This window comes from Carcharodon carcharias, chromosome 12 (assembly GCF_017639515.1).
Source record: "Carcharodon carcharias isolate sCarCar2 chromosome 12, sCarCar2.pri, whole genome shotgun sequence".
NCBI classification, from domain to species: domain Eukaryota; kingdom Metazoa; phylum Chordata; class Chondrichthyes; order Lamniformes; family Lamnidae; genus Carcharodon; species Carcharodon carcharias.
Genome location: NC_054478.1, coordinates 48,542,693 through 48,567,148, shown reverse-complemented (window position 1 = coordinate 48,567,148; position 24,456 = coordinate 48,542,693). Strand labels below are relative to the sequence as shown.

General features: G+C 38.7%; 1 protein-coding gene across 1 annotated transcript in view; it reads right to left on the bottom strand.

The window, feature by feature from the left end:
- The window catches only part of dars1 (aspartyl-tRNA synthetase 1), a 73,612-nt gene that overhangs the window by 34,883 nt on the left and 14,273 nt on the right, over positions 1-24,456 (bottom strand). The window contains exons 2-6 of the mRNA XM_041201285.1: positions 22,793-22,889; positions 21,742-21,771; positions 14,796-14,853; positions 13,813-13,905; positions 10,723-10,825 (exon numbers count right to left, since the gene is read on the bottom strand). Coding sequence (XP_041057219.1) covers positions 10,723-10,825; positions 13,813-13,905; positions 14,796-14,853; positions 21,742-21,771; positions 22,793-22,889 — 381 coding nt within the window. The remainder of the gene's footprint in view (positions 1-10,722; positions 10,826-13,812; positions 13,906-14,795; positions 14,854-21,741; positions 21,772-22,792; positions 22,890-24,456) is intronic.

Genomic DNA, 24,456 nt, shown 5'->3' with positions numbered 1-24,456 from the left:
TATTTAACTGCATATCTCTAAACTTCATGGAGCAAACTGCCAATGTTAGCAGTTATTGGTGTTCTGATTTACGGCATATCCCACCAACAGGGTAACAATGTCAAGGACAGCCCTTTCCAAACTTTCAGGTCCACAAAATTCAAACAGTATAAACAAACAAATAAGAAATCAAAATAGAAAAAATAGTTGCCTGGATTTGATTCCGTTGTCTTGCTTGCTACGATTTTACCACAAGCTAGTAACAATCAGAATTACATTTTTAGTTTGGGATGCGGGTCTTATACTTCAGATAATAATAGAAAATAATATTTTATTGTGATTTTGTAACATTTTGAAAACAGATTATCTCTGAAGCCTAATTATCTTAGAATGTGCACACTTTGCAATAGCTTGTAAAATTACAAAAGAACAAGTGAAGAGGGCACTTAGAAGAGTGCATATCTCCACCATGCTGTGTTAACTGTGTTATTATAACTATGCAGCTCTTCCTTGAGGCTTTCCCTGACATACTACAGAGCTGGGAAAAAAAAAATTATTAAGAGCTACTATTTCTGAGGAAGCTTCAGGTCAATCCATCTCCAACAACCTGCTCTGGAAAGTCTGCTCACATTTTGACAGCTGTAACAAATTCCACCAGAAAAAATGAAATAATCCATACCATTCTAAACAATCAACATTCTAAATAAAACAACCCATATCATTATAAAAAAGTTAATTTGCCCTATCTCCAAATGTTAAAAGGTCCTTTTAAAAATTCTAGGGTCTAGATCTTTGCCAAAACTAATCAGTTCTTCTGTGGACAATATCCCATCTATGTACCCAATGCTGCTGAAATTTGTCCATTCATTTTTGAAATATATCGTAACAGACTAATGGGTGAAAACATTATCTCTGCCCACCTTCAGTGTGATCATTTGACCCATTGTGCCAATGCCAGCTCTTTGGTGGAACTACACACCGAATCACGCTCCCCCGTGCTTTCCCATAGCCCTGCAATTTTTTTCCCTTCCAAATATTCATCATCCAATGCCATTTTGAAAAGTACAATTGAATCTGCTGCCACTGCCCTTAAGGTAGCACAGATCACAACTCACTGTGTAAAAATAATTTCCTATTATCACCTGTTACCAGGTGGCTGAAAGGCTACTGTTCACATTTACAAGATTAATAGAAATAATATTCCTCACCAACTGACTATTGAGGAATAACCGGTTTGACTTTTTAATGTTGAAACATGTTACTGGGTGTCCAAGAAAACTGTTTAGAACTGCGAGTTTTGTGTGAAGATTTTAGTTCCTTAATTTGCATTGTGAAGATGACCAAGATTGGCAGGGGACCTTCATGGGGGTTCCTTGTCCATGTATTGTTTTGTCTGAGGTTCAATTAATAAAACACAAAACAAACTACAATTTTGAAAATTGATTTTGGAACAGTTTAAGTATTGTTTGCTATGCTTTTCTGCCTCCATATATTTATCCTAATAAAAATGAATACTACCATTCGCTTAACCTGAATATTGTATTCTGACCCATTTGCTGGTCTTTAGAGTGGCCAGGAGAACAAGACTCACGTATTCATGAATTCATGTATAATGCCGAGGTAAAAGGAAAACTGTTACTTCAATACAATGCTGTAGCATTCATAACACACACACAGGAGCAAATTTCAGATCATTGAGACTATGGTGCACTTATTGAAAGTGCCCTTTTGTTGTGAATGAGTTAAAATTATTGGGAGGGAACACAAATTGTAATAATCTCAATTATCACATGGAATGTGTGCATTTTGCAACAGTTGCCAAGTTAAATTAAATCATATCTACAATAGGGCACAATTATTAGGCAGATGTTTGATTTCTGTTTTATTTCAAATGGCTTGTACGCACTTGGTACATTGTGACTAAAATCAGAGTATTCCTTAATAACTATTTGGAAATCCTGCCCATGTCTAGAAAATAAAACACATAAAATAAAAAATAATTTTTCTCCAGTACTGTGATTTTATTTTCTCTCTCCTTTCCTCATTCTGGTTAAGGCCAAACGAGTTTTCTAATATATTACTAAATGATACTTTCCTTCAAAAGAAACATTTTATTTTGAAATAATTCATTAAATAGGTAAAGCTTTAGTAATTTGAAAATATTGAGAATTTTCACATCTAACACACAAAAATTCCCGCTGCATTCACAAAATAGAATTAATGGTTCTTCAAGGCATTGTTCAGTCCATAGGCCTGGGGGGGACACCTGGTGTTAAGCAGGGAGTATGTGTGCAGTGTCCAGAATTGCAGAGTTGTGGGGCTTGGGCTGGGGTTGGGGGAGAATGGGATAAGCAAGGGAGAGAGTGCAAGACAGGGAGACTGAGAACACAAGCAGGCTTCAATAGCAGACGTCATTCACTCTTGGAACATTGATTTATAAATGAGATTTGTTCACTTTGGTGTATAATTGATGGGTAGTGATGAAATTAAGGTGTTAAGTAATGTTCTATCGATTTAATAGCGACAGCGTTGCAAGAATTCTCATGGTGACCATAAGAAAGAATTGTTTTTAGAAATATATAATTGATCCTATTTCAGTTACTCTCACAGGAAAAGCTAAAGACAGCAGTTCACATTTTTGCTCATCTATAAAGAAAGTATAGCTTTCAATTTCTCAAGAACAAGGATAGGTCTAATGTGAATTTTGTACATGTATGATTTTGTCTTTTAAAAATAAGAATTTATTAATGAAAAGTTTCATAATCACACAATCTGTTTTAGCAGAATACAGCAGTATAAGGAAATTAATCTAGGCATGTAGCTAACTGCTGTTAAAAACTTCCTCTATCCCCAAACTAGCCAAGTGTTGTGGAAACTCAGACATGCACTATCCAATAAGCTACTTTATGGACAGCTCCTGAGTGTGAGCTGACCTGAGGTCCAAATAAAAGTGAGTTTAACACAAGGGAGGCGGTTAAAAAATAAAAATAATAAATAGCTGAGTGACACTACTATTTCACATCATTTTTGTTATAAACATTGGAAAAACCAATGGGAAAATATTAGAGGAGAATTACAACCATTTCTAAGATAAAAACAAAAAACTGCGGATGCTGGAAATCCAAAACAAAAACAGAATTACCTAGAAAAACTCAGCAGGTCTGGCAGCATCGGTGGAGAAGAAAAGAGTTGACGTTTCGAGTCCTCATGACCCTTCGACAGGACTAGGTGAATCCCAGGAAGGGGTGAAATATAAGCTTTGTGCTCTCGTCAGGACTTGGAAAAATTTATTAATTTTGCTTCCAATCTCCACCCCTCCATCATTTTCACGTGGTCCATCTCTGACACTTCCCTTCCCTTCCTTGACCTCGCTGTCTCATTCTCTGGTGATAGACTGTCCACCAATATCCATTACAAACCCACCGACTCCCACAGCTACCTTGACTACAGCTCCTCACACCCCGCTTCCTGTAAGGACTCCATCCCATTCTCTCAGTTCCTTCGCCTCCGTCGCATCTGTTCCGATGATGCTACCTTCAAAAACAGTTCCTCTGACATGTCCTCCTTCTTCCTTAACCGAAGTGTTCCACCCACTGTCGTTGACAGGGCCCTCAACCGTGTCCGGCCCATCTCCCGCGCATCCGCCCTCATGCCCTCTCCTCCCTCCCAGAAACATGATAGGGTCCCCCTTGTCCTCACTTATCAGCCCACCAGCCTCCGCATTCAAAGGATCATCCTCCGCCATTTCCGCCAACTCCAGCATGATGCCACTACCAAACACATCTTCCCTTCACCCGCACTGTCGGCATTCCGTAGGGATCGCTCCCTCCAGGACACCCTGGTCCACTCCTCCATCACCCCTTACTCCCCAACCCCCACCTATGGCACCACCCCATGCCCACGCAAAAGATGTAACACCTGCCCCTTCACTTCCTCTCTCCTCACCGTCCAAGGGCCCAAACACTCCTTTCAAGTGAAGCAACATTTCACTTGCATTTCCCCCAACTTAGTCTACTGCATTCGTTGCTCCCAATGCGGTCTCCTCTACATTGGAGAGACCAAACGTAAACTGGGCGACCGCTTTGCAGAACACCTGCGGTCTGTCCGCAAGAATGACCCAAACCTCCCTGTCACTTGCCATTTCAACACTCCACCCTGCTCTCTTGCCCACATGTCTGTCCTTGGCTTGCTGCATTGTTCCAGTGAAGCCCAACGCAAACTGGAGGAACAACACCTCATCTTCCGACTAGGCACTTTACAGCCTTCCGGACTGAATATTGAATTCAACAACTTTAGGTCCTGACCTCCCTCCTCCATCCCCACCTCCTTTCTGTTTCTTCCCCCTTCCTTTTGTTTTTTTCCAATAAATTATATAGATTTTTCTTTTTCCCGCCTATTTCCATTATTTTTAAATATTTTAAATTTTTTTATGCTCCCCCCACCCCCACTAGAGCTATACCTTCCATTCTTAATTAGCACATTCGTTTAGATAATATCACCAACTTCGACACCTATGTGTTCTTTTGTTCTGCTGTCTGACATCTTTTGATGATCTGCTTCTATCACTGCTTTTGCCTACAACCACACCACCCCCTCCACTTCTCTCCCCCCACCCACATCCCCCCTCTCTCCCCCCACCCAACCCCGCCCCCTCTCTCCCCCCACCCAACACGCCCCCCTCCCCCCACCCAACCCCGCCCCCCTCTCTCCCCCCACCCAACCCCACCCCCCCACCCCCCACTCTCTCCCCACCCAACCCCGCCCCCCCTCTCCCCCCACCCAACACCCCCCACCCCACCACCACCACCACCTTAAACCAGCTTATATTTCACCCCTTCCTGGGATTTACCTAGTTCTGTCGAAGGGTCATGACTCGAAATGTCAACTCTTTTCTTCTCCGCCGATGCTGCCAAACCTGCTGAGTTTTTCCAGGTAATTCTGTTTTTGTTTTACAACCATCCCTACCCATTTATACTTTAGTATATTAAAAGTCTTGTGTATCATGCATCTTTTCTCTAAGTATACTTACTCATCATGCTTAAAACTTTTTATTATCATAGTTATAGTTTTTATTATAGTTACTTTTCATTGAGTCTCTTAGCTGTGTCTCCAGTATAGGTGCGTTCTTCTCCATATTCCTCATTAAATCTACTCCTAGTGCCAAGTTTCTAACACTTGTCATCTCTCACTACCAACTCGCCCAGAGAAAAGCTCAATAATCAGGTTCCTATTCATATTTCTTGAAAAACTTACTGCATGTTTACTTAGACCGTAAAAGTACAGTAAAAAGTTCCCTGAAAAAAATGGAAAACATGATACTGCTTTGTCACCGAAGAGTGGGTATAGGTGGACACACAAATTGCTTTCCCCAGCATTGAACTTGGGACTATGTGTTCCTAAATTAAAGCAAGCAGTGTTTGTATAATCTCACCACTAACAGACCAAGGCTAACTATAGTATAAGCACACTAAATGCTTTAAATAAATAATTTTCATTTATATAACATCTTTCAAGGCCCCATAATACTCTAAAAAACTTTATAGTCAAATTAAACACTTCTGAAATGTAGGCAATTTTATAATCCAGGAAACTCTGTAGTTGAAGCTCAATGCTGGGAAACCACTCTCCTAATACTTTTTTAGTGCTAAAAGGCAAGGATTAGGACAAGTAATCTAGATAGATTACAGCCTTCATTCTTCTTCATTCCTAAAATACTATCAGGCAACGCCTTTCTAAGGCAAACGAGGAAAAACTTTCTAGAAGACATAAATTATCAATGAAACAGCACATGTCTTAGTAGCAACAGTGGTGGAAGCAGAATCCATGCTTTTAAAATTAAAGTGATAAATAAATGTTTTAAAATAAAACATTTAAAAGGGTGTGGGGAAAAGCTGTGGGATGGGACCACGTGGACAGCTCTTTCAGAGAGCCGCCTGAATTCAAAAACTGTCTACAGTAAAGTTCAATCACATGGGCAATCAATAAGAGAGAAGTCGCCCCTGAATGTGGCAGAGACAGATTCTGGCTCTCCCATTCTCACTGCTCCAGCTCCTCCAATCACATGTTCCCTTTCTCCCACTCTTGCTGCTCCTCAAGAGGCAAAATCTTTGATTGGAGGAGCAGCGGAGGGGAGGGGGGTGGTGTGGAAAGAGAGGGATATAGTGATTGGAGGAGCTAATCTGGCTTGTCCCGCCCCTGCCATGCAGGAGGTCTTTGGCCGTGCCATCATCAATTGTTTCTCACCGTCCTCTAGAGGCCATGAGGAAGAAACGGAGAATGAAGGAAAAGGTGAGTGTTTCTGCTGGGGGTGGGGGTGGTGGGCTGCTTGCTGGCTCCAAATCTTGGCCGGGATGTGCTGGCTGGCTTTGAGTTTTGACTGGAATGTGTTGGCTGGGAAATGGCTGGGCCTTGGGACCTTGTCTCAACTAGTGGTCTGCGAGCTGGGCCTGAGTCTCATCTGAAGTTCTGCTGGTGGGGCCTGGTTCTTGACCTGGGTGTGCAGCTTTGCCCCAAGTCTTGACTCAGGGTGTGCTGGCTGGGCCCAAATCTTGATTGGGGCTGTGCTGGCTGAGCCCCGAGACTTGACGCGAATGTGCTGGTTAGGTCCCAAGTCTTGGCCGGGAGGGGGAGGGAGGATCCCGTGGCTGCTGAGTGAGTTGGTGGGGGTAGTTGGGAAGAGGAGCATGTGTCCATGCACAGTGGTGGGGGGGGAGCAAAGAGAGGTTGATTACAATTTGTGTGGCTGTGAAGTTGAAGAAATAATGCTTGTGTTTTATTGTACATGAAAAAGTGCTCAGATTTTCAATTGTAAACCCTTGTCCTAGTTCATCATCTACTAAACTTGAATTATTTCACGTCAGCCGTCTCAGTTCAGGTCCTCAACGTCTAACTCGGTCTCCTAAAATGCCAATTCTAAAACGGATCATTAGGACTCCCTGACAACAGTAGCATATTACGAAGAAAATTCCCAAGAACATGGCTCATTTTTAATACGGGTACAAAGAACCACAATTAATGCTCCTTTGGTCCATTCAATCTACGACTCATTAAAGTGCAGATGATCATGCGAAGAGATGCATTCGCTTGGAAAAATCACTGAAATATGAAGTATATGCAAATAAAACCATTTGTTAATTGATACTTAGGCTAGGTGCTGCAGAACTAATTTGTTCGTATTCCCCTTGTTGCACATTTGGACTTTTGGAAGTCAGAATCCTGATATCTTTGTCAGCGGTCTCTTTAAACAGAGTATTGAAGAGAAAGAAACTTGAAATTAGCAGAACAAAACCAAAGAAAGCTAGAGATTGCTAATAGCTTGCAATTAATCTCTAAAAGGCGCTGCAGATATGAAACCCATTCCCAATAAGTAGTTAGAACTTCATTTGGGAGATTTATTCATTATAAATTAACAAAACAACTTAGTAATAGATTGCAAGTTAAAATATTCAATAATATATACACACGCACATATATGTATACAATCTTTGGTATTTGTGCTATCTTATCTAAAGAAGAAAACCCTAAAACAAATTTGACACAAATGCATAAGGTAAATACATTACTACATCACCTAATTAATGAGTTAGGAGAATGAAAAAGGAGCCCGAGAACCAAAAAGTGTCCCTCAAGAAAATTCAAAAAGAGCCCTGGGGTAAAAAATAATTTGACCGTTGCCCGGATCACTCTGTATTGCAGCATTCTGTAGTCTCTCTCCATTTAAATAATATTTTGTTATTCGATTCTTCCCATCAAAGTGGACAAGCTTACATCTCCCCACATTATACTCCATCTGCCAAATTTATGCCCACTCACTTAACCTATCTATATCCCTTTGCAGACACTTTGTGCCTTCCTCACAAGTGCCTTTCCTACCTATCTTTACATTATCAGCAGATTTGGGTACAATAAACTCGGCCCCTTCATCCAAATCATTAAATAGATTGTAAGTAGTTGATGTCCCAGCACTGATCCCTGTGGCACCCCACTTGTTAGTTTGCCAACCTGAAAATAAGCCATCTATCATAACCCTCTGGTTCCTGTCAGTTAGCCAATCCTCTATCCATGCTAATATACAACCCCCCAACACCATGAGCTCTTAACTTGAGTAGTAACCTTATATGTTGCACCTTGACGAATGCCTTTTCAAAATCCAAAAACACTACATATAATGGTTCCCCTTTATCCATCCTGTTTGCTACATTCTCAAAGAACTCTTAAATTTGTCAAACGCAATTTCCCTTTCACAAAACCATATCGATTCTGCTCGATTATATTATGATTCCCTAAATGTCCTATTACTTCCTTAATAATGAGCATTTTCCCACTGGTGTATACTTTTCTGCTTTCTGTCTCCCTCCTTTCATGTGGAGAGGTTTTACATTTGCAGTTTGCCAATCCACTAGGTCCGAAATCTAGGGAATTTTGAAAAGTCACAACCAATGCACCTTTGCAGCCACTCCTTTTAAGACCCTATTATGCAGGCCATCAGATCCAGGGGACTAGTCAAAATCATGGGAGAGCCAATAAAATATATACATACCAGCGAACAAACTTAAAATTAAGAGGCGCAACTGAGAAAATACAAATTCAGATGTTTCCGTTTTTTCTCTTAAATAGTATGTTTTTTGCATGAGCAATTAATTCATATATTATGTGCACACACAGACACAATATGCGTATACACACCCCATTTGAAGCTGCAATCAGACACCCATACAATAAAAATGCTGCATAGGCTAGCAGGGAACACTATGAACTAACTGAAACAGGTGCAAATGAATTTCCTGTCTCAGTCTGTTAAGCTAGACTTATCAGTTTAACACAAACAAACAGAGCCATCTGTGAAAAAAGCTGCCAAAGAACTGCAGTAAAATAATCACACACACAACTATAGGTTCACAATGCCCTTTAATGACGTGACCTATAAACCCTTACAAAAACATCCGACAGGATATCTAATTAAAACTCCACAACTATACAATTACACAATGGCTGTTGGTTTTTAAGGAGAAATCCTCTAAAATTTTCTAGGAAAATTGTAAAACCACTAACAAAGGTAATTAAACCAAGAATTTTACTAAAAGTAATTTGGAAAGTTTTTTGGATTGCAATATGTGGCAAAAATAGTTATATTAAAAAAATCTGAGAATGTTGCATAGAAACAGATTATTTGATTAATCAAATTAGATACCAGTACTTTTCTCCATGAGCCACCTAATCTAATCCCATTCTCCCAAAAATTTTCAAATTCCCTTTATCAAGCAACAAGTTACCTTAAGAAATCATTAAAAATTGCAGCAAAGAAGGGGCCATTCAGACCGTCAAGCCTGTGGCAGTTCTTTGAAGTTGTCCATTTTAGTCCCATTACCAAGATTTTTTCCTACAACCCTGCAGATTAACCTTCTTCAAATATATGTTCAATTGCCTTTTGAAGTTCCTACTGAATCTGATTCCATTACCCTATTAAGTAGTGTGTTCTTTGAGAAGAAATTTCTCCTTATGGTATATGCAATTTAATGCAGCTAAGTGTGAAGTGATGCACGCTGGAAGAAACAACATGGAGAGGCAATCGCAAGCTGGGGTTGCATTTCAATAAATTCTTGAAGGTGGCAGGGCAAGTTGATAAAGTGGTTAAGAAAATGAATGGGATACATTGCTTTGTAAATAGGGGTATTGAATACAAAACCAAGGAAATCATGTTAAACTTTTACAAATCACTGGTTAGGCCTCAGCTGGAATCTTGTGTACAATTTTGGGTGCTACACTTCAGGAAGGATATCAAGACATTGCAGAGGGTATAGAGGGGGTTTACCAGGATGATACCAGGGATGAAGGACTTCAGATTATGTGAAGAGATTTGGGATGTTGAGATTGTTCTCCTTAGGGCAGAAAAGGTTAAGAGGAGAACTAATAGAGGTATTCAAACTCATGAGAGGTTTTAATAGTTTCTCCCTACTTGTTTTGTTTCATTTGACATGTGATTCAGTAACTAGGAGTTCACATATTTAAAGTAATTGGCAAAAGAACTAGTGGGCAAATAAACTTTTCAAAATTATAAACAGAGCCTGATATTTCTTCCTATTTTCCCTGACAATCCTTGGATGTAAACCATGATGGTTTCTCTACATTACATCTGAGTGACTTCCTTTATTTGACTACTAACCACTAATTACAATTCTGCTGTTTCTAAAATCCTGATATTCACCTCAGGTATGCAAACTAAAGCAATATACTTCATTGCTTTTTTGTTATTCTCTCACACGGTACCACAAACTTCCTCTACCACTCCAGCCTTAACTTAAGTAGCTTCTTACAAATCATATGCTGATTGAAAGTGTTTTTAGTGCACTTAGTTAAGTTTCTCAATTATTCACAATTAGCCTTTCCAATCATGTTACTTCTCATAATTCAGCCCAACTCTCATTTTTATTAACTGCAATGTAAGTAACAAGTATTTTTCTAAGTTTCAAATTTGACATCCTCTCTTGTTCATCCAATGAATCCTAGCCTTGGACACAATTTTACTTATTGAAATGTATTCTATTAAATTTAGATTGAACAGACTTCCAAAACAGACAAAGTTTTGTTATTTACCTGCTTACATAACAAAACACTACATAATTTAAGTAAAGGATACTAAACAATGATACATATCTGAACTATGGCATGAAAAGGAGCCCTGGTGTAAAGCATCGACTTTCTCATAATTGTATTTCAGACAACAGGATGTAATTCCGAACTTACTTAGCAGCAAATTTGACCATCTGCTTGCTCACATGATCTCCTACAGCCACCAGTCCTTGGACATTAAACTGCCGCTGACGCAGGACTAAAAAACACTGCTTCCCTGTAGAGATAAAAATAGTGCACGTTGAGTGCTATATACGTCAGATCCCCTGATGCACTGTTTTGCTTCTTACAACTTAATCACGCCTTTTGTTATTCATACACTTTTCCTTTAAATCTATTGGAAGTTTGTGTAAATTAGAAAAACACTTCAATCCATAGATTAAAGAGAAATATTAACCCACAAAAATTCAGCCTGAAATAACTATTTAAAAAATACTTTCATCAATTTTGTATTTTGTTTTTCCTGAAAAGTTATTTCTTGCCTTTTAGGTTGCCACAATCATTCAAACAAAAATCCACTGCCAGAGAGGAATTAGCCATTTCCTTAACATACGCCATCAACCATATAAAGAGGAGGATTTCATTTACTAAATATGTTTACTTGAAACTTAAAGCACTCATTGTCTATAATTCTCTACTTAATGAGGCTGTAGATACCAAATGACTATATTCAAGACAGAGATTGATAGATTTTTGGGTAGGTACAGAAACAAAGGATATGGAGATAGTGGGAAAGCAGAGTTAATGTAGAAGTTTAGCCATGATCTTATTGAATGACGGAACAGCTTGAGAGCCCATTTGGCCTACACCTGCTCTTCCTACTTTTGTTCTTAATTGTAATATGCAAGCAGCATATAGTAAAAATGACTGATAGATTCACAATCATGCTGCAAAACCTCATAGCTGACAGATGCCATTTTATATTTATAGCACTGGACTGACTACCATACTTCAAATGCAACCAGTAGGCCTCAGTTTAAACTCTTATCAAAAGTCATCAGCTCCAGCAACGGAGCATAGCCTCGGTACTGCACTGAAGTGTCAGCATGGTTCATGTCTCTGCAATGGGCCTTGATTAATTATGGACTAATTGCTTATTTCAAATATTTCCTCACCAGCTAATACAGTACCATCTTTCTAAGATAAAGGCAAAATACCGTGGATGCTGGAAATCTGAAACAAAAACAAAAAGTGCTGGAAAAACTCAGCAGGTTTGACAGCATCTGTGGACAGAAAGACAGAGTTAACGTTTCGAGTCCGTATGATTCTTCTTCAGAACTAAAGAGAAGAAAAATATGATGAAATATATACTGTTTAAGGGGGGTGGGACAGGTGACACTGGATAGAAGGCCAGTGATAGGTGGAGGCAGAGGAGAGATTGCAAATGAGAGATTACAATGAATAAAAATGGAAATAAATTTTAAAAATAATAATAGGTGGGGAAAATTTCTTTTTCAATTTTTTTAAAAAATTCTTATATAAATAATATATCCCACCTATTTTTATTATTTTTTACATTTATTTCCATTTTTATTCATGTTTTATCCCCACCTTTTAGCCTATTTCAATCTTTTCTCCCCCCCAAACCACTGACACTAGGACCATCTGTCACTTGCTCATTTTGCTTTCTACTCTTAATGTCACCATTAGCACCTCCTTTAGCCAGTATCACCACCATCAATACCCCTTCGAAATTTTGTTTATGACATCTTTTGCAATCTCTCCTTTGTCTCCAACTATCACTGGCCTTCTATCCAGTTTCACCTGTCCCACCCCCCATAAACAGTAGTATTTCATCATATTTTTACTTCCCTTTAGTTCTGAAGAACAGTCATACGGACTTGAAATGTTGACTCTGTCTTTCTCTCCACAAATGCTGTCAGGCCTGGTGAGTTTTTCCAGCACTTTTTGTTTTTCTTATAGTGCCATCTTTTGTTGCTGCTGCAAACAAAAACACACAACAGGTACACAGAGTATATTATACTCTACTAACTTCTAAAAACACTTAACTACTAAAATAAAAGCAAAATGCTGCGCATGTTGGAAATCTGAAATAAAACAAAAACGTTGGAAAAACTCAGAGCAGGTCTTCTTCTGAAGAAGAGTCATACGGACTCAAAACATTGGCCCATAACTTCCGCGCTCCCCAGTGTTTGATTTGGGGGGTACCCCAAACATGCACTGGGGAATCTCTCTGGCAAGTTCCCAGTCAAGGGTTTGCACGGCAATTGCCCAGGATTGCTAACTTCCTCTGGACAATTGCACTGCGCTGGGAACCATCCGAAAATGCAATCCAATCGCAAATTTCAATGGTTCTGCTGGTGTTTTACAAATAGTTACCCGGAAAAAGTTAGAAGAATTAAAACCTCTTCTAATATCTGGGTAACAATTGTAAAGACCCAGACCAACCCCACGGGACTCCTGCCTCCAACTCCCCATCCCCCCCCCCCCCCCCCCCCCCCCCCCCCCCCCCCCCCCCCCCCCCCCCCCCCGACAACGGCAACCCCTCTGCTGCCCCGCCACAACCAACCTCGGACCCCTGCCCTCAGAACAACCAAACCTCTCCCCTCACCCCCATCCACCCACCCAACCCGGGGCGGCCCCCTCCTCCACCTGACCTCGGGACAACACCCCCCACACAACCTCGGCACCTCCCCAGCCCCCAAATCCTATCTACTTACCTTGGACACTTACCTTCCCCTGGCTCTTTAAACTTACCTGCTTTATGGCAGCGAGTGGTGCAAAAAAGTGGGCATGGCCTCTTTGATGACACTGGATCTACACTTCACTGGGGCCTGCAAGGATTCTTTCGATGCAGGCCCCAAGCAGCCCCGGCGAATGGAAGTGGCAATGCAATGTTCAAGACCAGGTAAGCGTGCATTTATTTCTTCTAATTGCTGCGGGCCAGCACTTTCCGATGCTGATCGGAAGTTACGGCCCATTAACTCTGTTTCTCTCTCCACAGAAATCTTCTTCTTAAAGAAATTGTTGGTTTTCTCAAAAAAAATGAAGCTTATGATACAGTTTGTTAAGAACTATATTCCCTTCTTTATTGTGCAGTCAGCATTTAATTAAGCCTTAATCTTTGGAAGGAGCATTCAGTGGAAACATTTACCATGAGAAACTTCTGCCTCCAAAAAGCTGTTTCCTGTTGACCAAATATAAAGTGAAAGATGACTGAGCTCTGTAATGTGCTGTTCATACCTTTGGCTCTGCTGGTATGGACTCTGGACCTGAGCCAGACCACCTGGTCAGCTTTTTCTTCCGTCAGATTTTTCACATGAACCAACACACGGTCTTTAAATAAAGAAGATACCTTTGTTCAGGGTTAGCTCAAAAAATACAATATCATTACAACAATCAAAATATCTAGCTATTCAAATAATCAATCAAAGTATCTAAAACATTTTCAATACAAGGACTTCAGGTTGGATCTCCTCATTCCAATAAAAGGAGGCCAAACTTCTACCACTTATATCAGCAAATTAGTAAGTGGGTACTTTCTTATTTTCCCTCTTCCCTCGGCCAGGTACACACTGGTCAACTGCAGCATTCTCTGATACACCAATGAATATCAGTGCAGCAAGATAAGGAATCAATCAAGGGAGCTTTTTGCTCTGTATGGCTCAGGACCACATTAGAGCTTGATTATTTGATCTTTTTCCTGACATTTTAACTAACAAAATAGTATCCACTTGCTTGAAGGAAGCACTGGAATGTGAACTCTCTTTGGAAGATATTTAACCAGGCTTTTCCTTGTATAAGGATCATCAGGGCCTCCATGAAAGGGACATTCTAGCTTTTTACTTTGCATAATTTGCATGTTATTTTTGATCTGCTGTCCCTTCCAAGGAAATCATGGCAACATTTACCAAGCAAAATATCACAATTACTGAGAGACACTGGGAACATTGTGCATTTATTGGCAGAAAAGAAACATATCCTGCGGCTCATGCAACATCGATGGAAATGGAAGTTTTCACTAAGTGAAAAAGTATGAGTACTGAGTTTTTGCAATCTTACTTCACATGATGTGATGCTATGCTTGAATCTAATAGGATTGAGATTTAAAATAGACCACAACAGGCTGTGTTAAAAGACATGCAGCAGCTGTTGCAACAGATCAATAGATCATCACTTTTCAGGGGGCTGAGAGGAAAGAAAATGTTATTCATAACTAAACTCACCCAGTTTTTCCTGTGATTGAATCATTGGAAGAATTCCATATCTGTCTTTAGCGAAGTCCTAAAAAGGAATCCACATTTTGTACACTGGAGATTTACATATGACCAACAAGCTTTATTACAAGGATGGAAATTTGATGCCAAAAGTTCATGCTCTACAACTATAAAAATCACATTGATGACTCTGGGATAATAATGGTCATTATAAATCCAAAATAATTAATTGAGAGACATATTCTGAAATTCTTTTTTGTGATAAATTTTATAAATGCAAGTAGTGTTTCCTCAACAGAATTATCTGCAAAGCCATAAGTTTGTACAATCAACAGAACAAACCTACTTCTTAAAATGAAAAGAGCAACACTGTATCTATCTTATATCACTACTGTAAACATTAATTAGAAAGTTTATTGCAAAACCAACTAAAGGCTTGTCAACAATAGAATCATAAAAATCATGCAATCTCCTAGCTAAAACAATATTTATCGTCTTGCACACCAACTTGCTCACATATTTTTCAGCTACACTTAGGTCAACTATTGATTATAATACTGCACTAAAATACATCCTAATGCTTATTCTGTCACTGCAATATCATGAGTCTTAAAGACCAATACTAACTCAATCTGTGATTAAAAATAGATCATAAGCTATTAATAGGCACAACCCCACAACAGATGTGCTATCTCAAAATAAAACATTTAAACTCTTAGCCCCCGACCACCACCACTACCTTAATTTAGGTTTGCTACTGTTGGCGTTCTGGCAGATTCTGGGCAGCTACAGTCTGAAAAGTGCGTCGGGGCATTCTTCACTACATTTCCATCTCCCTTCCCTTCTCCCTGCTGATAGATGTGCCTGCTGTTTTCTAGACTGGCATGTACAAAGCAGAAGGAAATAAGGAGAACACATTTTGCCATTTGAATTCTAGATGTCAAGGTAGTTTAGGGTTATCTCTTTAGACATACACACAAACAGAAATATAAACTTTGAAGTTACATTGAAACTAAAGACAATAGACAGCTGCATCACTTTAATTATTTAGAGATACTTCACACCTTGGAAACCTTTTTCTATATTTCTAAAGGGACTGCGAGAGGTCTTTTAAAAATCTGAATAGAGACACCAAAGGGGGAAATTAAACAGAAGGCGGCTGTAAAAGGAGTGAACCTTTCAAAGTCCGCTATGTATGAAAGGTGAGAGAGGGAAACAATGGAATTGTAGAGCAGTTTGCCTAATATCTGTTGTCAGGAAATTAAAGAATCCATAATTCACTGAACAAGTGGTAACTGAGCACCCTGGAAATATCCAGCTGATTAGAGACAGCCACCATGGGTAGGTCATGCCTGATAAGCCTGGTGTAGCTTTTTGAAAAAGTGATTTAAATAACAGGAGAATGTCCATGGATTTTATTTATATGAACTTCCAGAAGGTATCTGATAAGGAATTGCTAGCTAAAATTCATGGAATTGAAGGAAATTATTGATTTGATTAAGAAATTGGCCGAGATATAGGAAACAGAATAGGGAAAATGGTCAGATATTCTAATTGGCAGGATGTGCCAGGTGGTATCCCACAGGGATCTCAGTTGGGACCTCGAGCTATTCACTGTATTCATAAGCAACTTAGATGATGGGATAGACAGCCACATATCCAAATTTGTCGATGACACAAAGAAAGGTGTCAATTCAAGCAAGTATAGATAGAAACATAACATTACAAAGAGAGAGTAAGAAATTAATTGAATGGTCAAAGCTATGGTAAATGCATTTCAATGTAAGCAAGTTATAGTTCATCTACTTTGGACCTAAAAAGGATAGGTCAGAATATCTTTCATATGGTAAAAATTCTAGAAAAGGAGGGGCAAAGAGACTTTGAGCTTCATGTACATAGATCATTAAGACAGCACTAAGAGAGATAAATGTTTTGGCACAAAGAGATATACAGTTTGGAACTGATCACCATTACAGAGACATGGCTACAAGGTGATAAGATTGGAAATAAGTATTCCAGTGTGCACACCATTTTGAAAAGAAAGGCAGAATGGAAAAGGAGAACAATAAAAGATAACATAAAGAGATAAGTGAGGAAAGATCTTGACTCAGAAATCAGGAAGTTTAGCAATAGCAAGGGTCAGAAACACTGATGGGAGAAGTTTATGCACCCCATAATAGTAGGTGTACCACTGGACAGAACATTAAACAAGAAATCATTGAAGCTCGTAACAAAGGCATTGTAATAATTGTGCGGGACTTTAATCTTCATATAGACTGGGCCAATCAAACTGGCAAAGGTGGTCTGGAAGATGAGTTTGTAGAATGCTTTCATGACAGTTTCCTGGAGCAACATGTTGTGGAGCCACCTAGGGACAAAGCTATTTTAGATCTAGTGTTGTGCAATGATGCAGGGTTAATTAGTCATGTCATAGCAAAAGATCAACTGGGAAATACTGATCATAGTACATCTGCATTCCACATTAAGTTTGAAAACAACACACTCCAATCAGAAACAAGAATCTTAAACTTAAACAAAGGCAGTTATATAGGAATGAGGGGAGAACTGCATAAGCTTGATTAGATAAATAGACTAAAGGTATGGCAGTAAACAAACATTTAAAGAAGCAATTCAAAAAGCTCAACAAAAATACATCACATTGAAAAACAAAAACTCAGCGAGAAAGACTGATCCATGACTTACTGAGAAAGTTATGGTTAGAATTAGATTAAAAGAAGTGGTTTAAAATGTTGCAATAGCAGTAAATCTGAGGATTGGGCGTGTTTCAGAAACCAGCAAAGGGCACCAAAAAGTTGATAAAAAAAAAGAAAAAATAGAACATGAGAGTAAACTAGCCAGGAATATAAAAACAGATTCTAAGAGCTTTTACAGGTATATAGAAAGGGAGACAGTAACTAAAGTAAATGTTGGTCCCTTAGAAGTAGGGACAGGATAAATTATCACAGGTAATGAGGAAATAACAGAGACATTGAACAAGTATTGTGTCTGTCTTCACAGTATAAGGCACAAGTTACATACCAGAAATAAGGGGTAACCAAGGGACTAATAACAGTGAAGAAGTTAAAGTAATTAATATCAGTGGAGAGGTAGTACAGGAGAAACTGAAGGAATTAAAATCCAACAAAGCCCCAGGATCTGATGGCCTACATCCTAGGGTTCTAAAAGAGATAGCTGCCGAGAAAGTGGATGTGCTGGCTCTGATTTTCTGAATTTCCATAGATTCTGGAATGGTCCCAGCAGATTGGAAGTTAGCAAATATAACACCACTTTTCAAGAAAGGACGGAGAGAAAAAAACAGGGAACGACAAGCCAGCTGGCCTGATATCTGTCATCGAGAAAGTGCTAGAATCTATTATAAAGGAAGTCTTAACAATGCACTTCGAAAAGCATACCATGATTAGAACAAGTCAACTAGTCAAACTCCTGTTTGACAAAGCTATTAGTGTCTTTTGAGGATGTAACTAGTAGGGTAGATAAAGGGGAACCTGCAGATGCAGCATACTTGGATTTCCAAATGGCATTCAATAAGGTGCTACACAAATAATTAATACACAAGATAAGGACACATAGAGTTATGAGTGATATATCAACATGGATAGAGGATTAGTTAAGGGACAAGAAGCAATGAGCAGGGATAAATGGGGCATTTTCAAGTTGGCAGGCTGTGACTAGTGGAATGCCACATGGATCAGTCCTAGGGCTTCAGCTATTGACAATCTATATTACTGACTTAGACAAAGAGACAGAAAGTAATGTTTCTAAGTTTGTTGACAGTACAAATCTAGGTGGGAATGCAAGCTCTGAGGAGGACATAAACAGGCTGCAAAAAGATTATAGACAGGTTAAGCGAGTGGGTCAGATGGAGTATAATGTGGCGAAATGTGAGGTTATTCACTTTGGTCATAAGATTAGAAAAGCAGAATATTTAAAGTGTGTGAAACAGGTAAATGTTGATGTTCAGGGAGGTTTGGGTGAACTCGTACAAGGAATGTAGAAAGTTAGCATGCAGATATAGTAAGCAATTAGGAAAGCAAATGACACTTTGGCCTTTATTGGAAGGGGATAGAAGTACAAGAATAAAGAAGTCTTGCTACAATTCTGTGGGGCTTTGGTGAGACCACATCTGGAATACTGCATGCAATTTTGGTCTCCATATTTCAGGAAGGATATACGTACATTGGAGGCAGTACAATGAAGGTATGAAAGCTCACTAGATTGGTCCCTGGGAAGAAAGGCTGAGTAAAGTGGGTCTATATTCTCTGCAGTTTGGAAGAATGAGAGGCAATCTCATTGAAATATTCAAGGTTATGAAGGGGCTTGATGGGGTAGATACTGGAGTGTTGTTTCCCCCAGCTGGGGAATCTAGAACAATGGGGCACAGTGTCAGGGTAAGGGGCCAATCATTTAGGGCTGAGATGAGGAGAAATTTCTTCAGTCAAAGGGTTGTGAATCTTTGGAATTCTCTACCCTAGATGGTTACGGATGCACCACTGTTGAATAAATTTAAGGCTGAGATAGACAGGTCTTCGGTCTCTCAGGGAATCAAGGGATATGGTCAGCAGGCAGTGGAGTTGAAGCTCAAGATCAATGGGCTGTGTGGTCTTCTCCTGCTCCTATTTCTTATGTTCATATCATGGACAGGTACAGAGATAATTAACAGACTGATGGAATACTGGCCTTTATATCTAGAGAATTAGATTACAAGAAATTAGAAGTCATGCTACAGTTATACAAAGCCTTGGTTAGACCATACCAGGAGTACTGTGTTCAGTTCTAGGTACTACATCGTAGGAAGGTTATATTGGCCTTAGATGGAGTGCAGTGTGGATTTATTAGAATGACTCCAAAGGTTAAACTGAAAGGAGAGATTAGACAAACTAGGGTTGTAATGTCTGGAATTTAGATTAAGGAGCTATTAGGTCAAAGTTTTCAACATGTTAAGGGGAATTGATTGGACGGGTAGCAAAATACACATTCCGTTGTAGGGTCGGGGAATCTAGTACTGGGGAACATAGTCTAAAATTTAGAACCAAGCCTTTCAGGAGTGATATACAAGTGAAATAGACATATATAAAAAGGCAAGTTACTGTTGTTGAGTGAAGTTAGGAAACTCATCTACATGCGAAGGGCGGTAGAGGCTTGGAACTGTCTTCCACAAACAGCAGCTGATAGTGGATCAATTGTTAATTTTAAATCAGCAGAAATGAATGTATGGAATTATCTGCTCCAGATCCATTAAAATACAAAACTTATGGCAAAACGAATGAAGAAACAGTCTCAGAATTCTTCACAGTGCATTAATAAAATAAATCATATCACACTTGTATACTTAAATGAAATTGCCTCTAGACAGGGCACCCGTAAGCCAATTCAGTTATCTGCCGCATTTGTGATACTCACTTTATCACCCAGTCAAATTTAAGCTGGCTTCCTATCTCATTTGAGAGATGCATCATATAGTCAATAGTTAAAATCCATACTAAAGGACTGCGCTAATACAATTGCAATAATATAGAATCATAGAATGGTTACAACACAGAAAGAGGGCATTTGGCCCTACATGTCCGTGGCAGTTCTCTGCAAGAGCGGCTCAGCTAGTTCCACTTTCCTACCCTTTCCCTGTTGTGAGGTAAATTTTCTCTTCAGGTAATGGATCCAATTCCCCTTTGCTTTTGTACTCTACGGCTCTATTTATAAAGCCCACAATCTGTAAGTTTTATTTACCACTATTTCAACCTACCCCATCACTTTCAACACATTGCCCACATACATTCACAGGTCTCTCTGTTCCTGCACTGCTTTTAGAACTGTATCCCATATATGATGTCACCCCTCCTCGTTTTTCTTTTCAAAATCTATCACTTCACATTTCTCGGCATTAACTTTAATTTGCCATGTGTCTGTCCATTTAACCAGCATGTCTATCACTATCCTCCTTACAGTTCACCATACTTCCAAATATTGTCATCTGTAAACTTTGAAATTGTGCCCTGTACACACACATCTAGTCATTAATATAGATCAAGAAAAATAGTGGTCTCGGTATCGACCCTGGGAAACCCGATGTATACCTTCCATCGGTTGGGAAATACTTAAAAGTAAAATGAATGCCCAATTCTTAAAAATATCATTATATATCAAGTTCTACTATATACAAGAAAGATCTCTAAAGATTTGATTATCTAAATGCCAAATGTAGAAATCAGACAACATACTTAAAAACATGACATTTTAAGACAACAACTACTTCTGAAATATAGTCTGATGCAATAGGAAACTGGCAGCCATTTTGCTCACAGTAATCCATTACTGTTTATGAGAGTTTAATAGCCAGATAACATACAAGCAAAATACCGTAGATGCTGGAAATCTGAAATAAAAACAGAAAAGTGCTAGAAATACTCAGCAGGTTTGGCAGGTTCTGTGGAGAATGCTCTGAGAAAAAGTCATTGATTTGAAATGCTAACTCTGTTTCTCTACCTACAGATGCTGCAAGGCCTACTGAATATTTCCAATAATTTGTCTGATTTTATATGAGAAAATTAAAATGGAGGCGTTGCTTAAACAGGAATGAATGTAGATCGGTAAGTACAGGTGTGACTGAGAATTTGTACGAGTTAAAGCAATTATTGTACATTGTTAAATGGCAGCCAATATTGCCAAATAGGTAGGCAGGTGGATTTTAGAAAAACCTAACTCGCCATCCTGCTCATAGCAGGAAGTGATAAAAAAAAGTCATGTAGAACACATGGAAGAATCAGTTTATATCTGAAGGCTGCACATTTCATGGGGCATCCTCAGAGAAATCCTGACAGAATCAATGTAAATCTGAACTAGAAATTGCAGGCAATTATTTTAGGTATTGTCAGGGTTAGAGTAGTTTTATCAAAGTTTATTTTAAAAATTCAAAACTTTCAATTTGACCAACACCTACCTCTTCATCGCCTGCTTGATTTTCTGCTGCCTATAGGAAATAACAATAAATCAGGAGGAAAGTTAACAATTTTACAGGTAAAACAAAATTTATATCATTTGAAAATGCTGGAAACACACCAGTATTTTACAAATATATTTTTTTTGTCACTATATCAAACATCTGAATCAATATCAGATCTAGTCTATTTCATGATTGCCATGAACCCAAATCAATTTCTGCTAATTATCTCATTTAAAAATCAGAACAAATAGCATCCCCATAATTCTTTTGTATCAAATATATCCATTAAGGCAATTTTGTCAAAATATAGTCAAAAAAAATTCTGATAACTTAGCAGACAAAAGCTGAGCCAAATAGACTAACCAGTCCCAAATTCAATCTGAAATTTGTAATATGTTAGCTGATCTCAACCACTGTAGCATTTTAATGCTGCAATTCGGGCCTGTGAGCCCTTGATTAAAGATAGGAGGAGAAACACAAGATGTGGTGAAGAAAAAGGAGATACAAACACAAATTCTTAGTCATCATCCAGTGACATGCTAGAAATTGTCTATTTGTGTGAACTTCAGACTGAGTTTCAATACTTCCCAAGGACAAAAAGCCTGCAGGCACTCACTTATGAAAAATGTTTATTGAGCAGGACAGCAGAAGGGTACTGACGACCATGAGCATGAATATGCAACATTAACCACTTCTGGAAAGGAATAGAAAAAACCGGAGAACAACAAATGGAAATATACTTCTTACAAATTAACATACAAATATGTTTCCTGCCCTTACTGATAAAATCTTATAATCCACAATGTAACTCCCACCTCACATGTGAACGGAAGACTGTAGTTTACAACAAAGGTTAATGTTCCAGTAACACTCTTGATGTTGAATGACAGGTTAAAGGCATGCCAATTGGCAAAGCTTTTGGGTTTCATTCTGTAAGTTGATTTTATTTAAGAACTGCAAAATTGACATCAATAAATCTAAATATTCTTGCCACCCATCTATCAAGTTTTGAAAGAACTGCATGCATCTGAAAATGTTTCATACTGACCAATTTGGCCTGTTTCTCTGCCTTCTTGGCAGCCTTTTCTGCTTCTTTTTGCAGTTTCTTTGCTGCCTTCTTTGACTGTGCATGGTCCTCTTGGACACTGTAATGGATAAAATAGTAGCAGTCATTGATGTATTTGTCAAGTGGCAAAATTTATTAAAATCAGTTTGTTATTTCCATCTATTGCACATTTCTTATACGTCCTTGAGGATGTTAAAGGATTATTAGAAATGAGAGAATTTTATTAAATGTAAAAATGGTATCATAATTTCTAGATAAACTGTTTTTGTTTAAGTTTCCCATTCAGATGCTGCATTTTGCAACATTGAGAATTACTGATGCTTTATTTTACATTCTCCTCGATCAAAACAGTTATACTAGATCACAGTAGACAAATGTGATTACATTCAATTGCTAAACTACTTGTTCAGGAAACAAACACATATGAAAATGTTTGTCATGGGATGCCAGCTGCAAGGAAAACAGACAAAGGGAGCAGGTGGTTAAATTTAAAATTGCTTCGTTCTTGTTAGTCATCCTTTAACTTCCACCAAATGAACTGGCTGGAATTAGAATGCCCAGTGCAGGATAACCAAACACAATGTTATTGTAATGGACTCAGTAGGGCTTGGAGTGAAATCTCAATAGAGGGGGGTAAAGATGGCTACTTATCGACAACTGATTTTCACACACAAAAGCCTGTGCAATCAGAAAGCTGTTCTGCAATTCCATCAATGCAACACATTTACAAGGAACACAATGTTGCATGGAGAAAACCAACAGATCCAATATCATGGTTCAACTCCCACAATCATTGGATAAACATTTTTTTATATTGAAATAGAAGTGCTTCCTTGGACTATCATGCTGACAAGTGACACAATTCCAGAACAATCTCTCAACCCATTCCAAAACTATAATTCTAACCTCTATTTCTTGGGGGAGTACTATTTTTTTGCCGGCCAGGAACTAGAGGTACCTCTACAAAACCCAACATTATTTCCCAGCCTTCCAAAATGGCACGTCAGCAGGAAAACAAGTCAATCAAGATTTTCAAACAACTGCTCATTGGTAATCTTGAGACAAAATTTATTTCAAAATAAAAAACTACTTGTTCTGTGCTGTGCCAGCAACCAAATTCATGACAGAACCACTTTTATTTGGTATTCCCCAATATAAGGCAACATATACTATCTTTTTCACTGATAGTCAAACCTTCCAACTACAGTTCCTCAATGTACATATTGATTTAAAAGCAGCCGTTTTCTTACTTCAAATATATTTCATTACAAGTCATTATATATCGTAGATTTTAAAAAAAATGTTACCAATATTCTGCCTTGTCCAATACCTTACATAGGATTAATGTCCATTTGGGTAGGCCTTGACAGTGAAGGTCATGTAAACAAGGAAGTCCCGGGCTAGAAAAAGTCTGCATCCCTTAAATTATTCTCACCAAATGCTTGTCCAACTTTCTCTTAAAATTACTGCCTCCCTGCATAGCCCATCCTTAACATTCACTACCAAGTGTGAAATTCCTGACTTGATCTATTTATCATCCTTCTTCTGACCTTTAACCCATGTCCCTTATTGTTCTCAGGCATATGGTAAAGCTTCTCAGGTTCAACATTCTGATTGCCTTACAAAATTTAAGGAACTCAATAAGT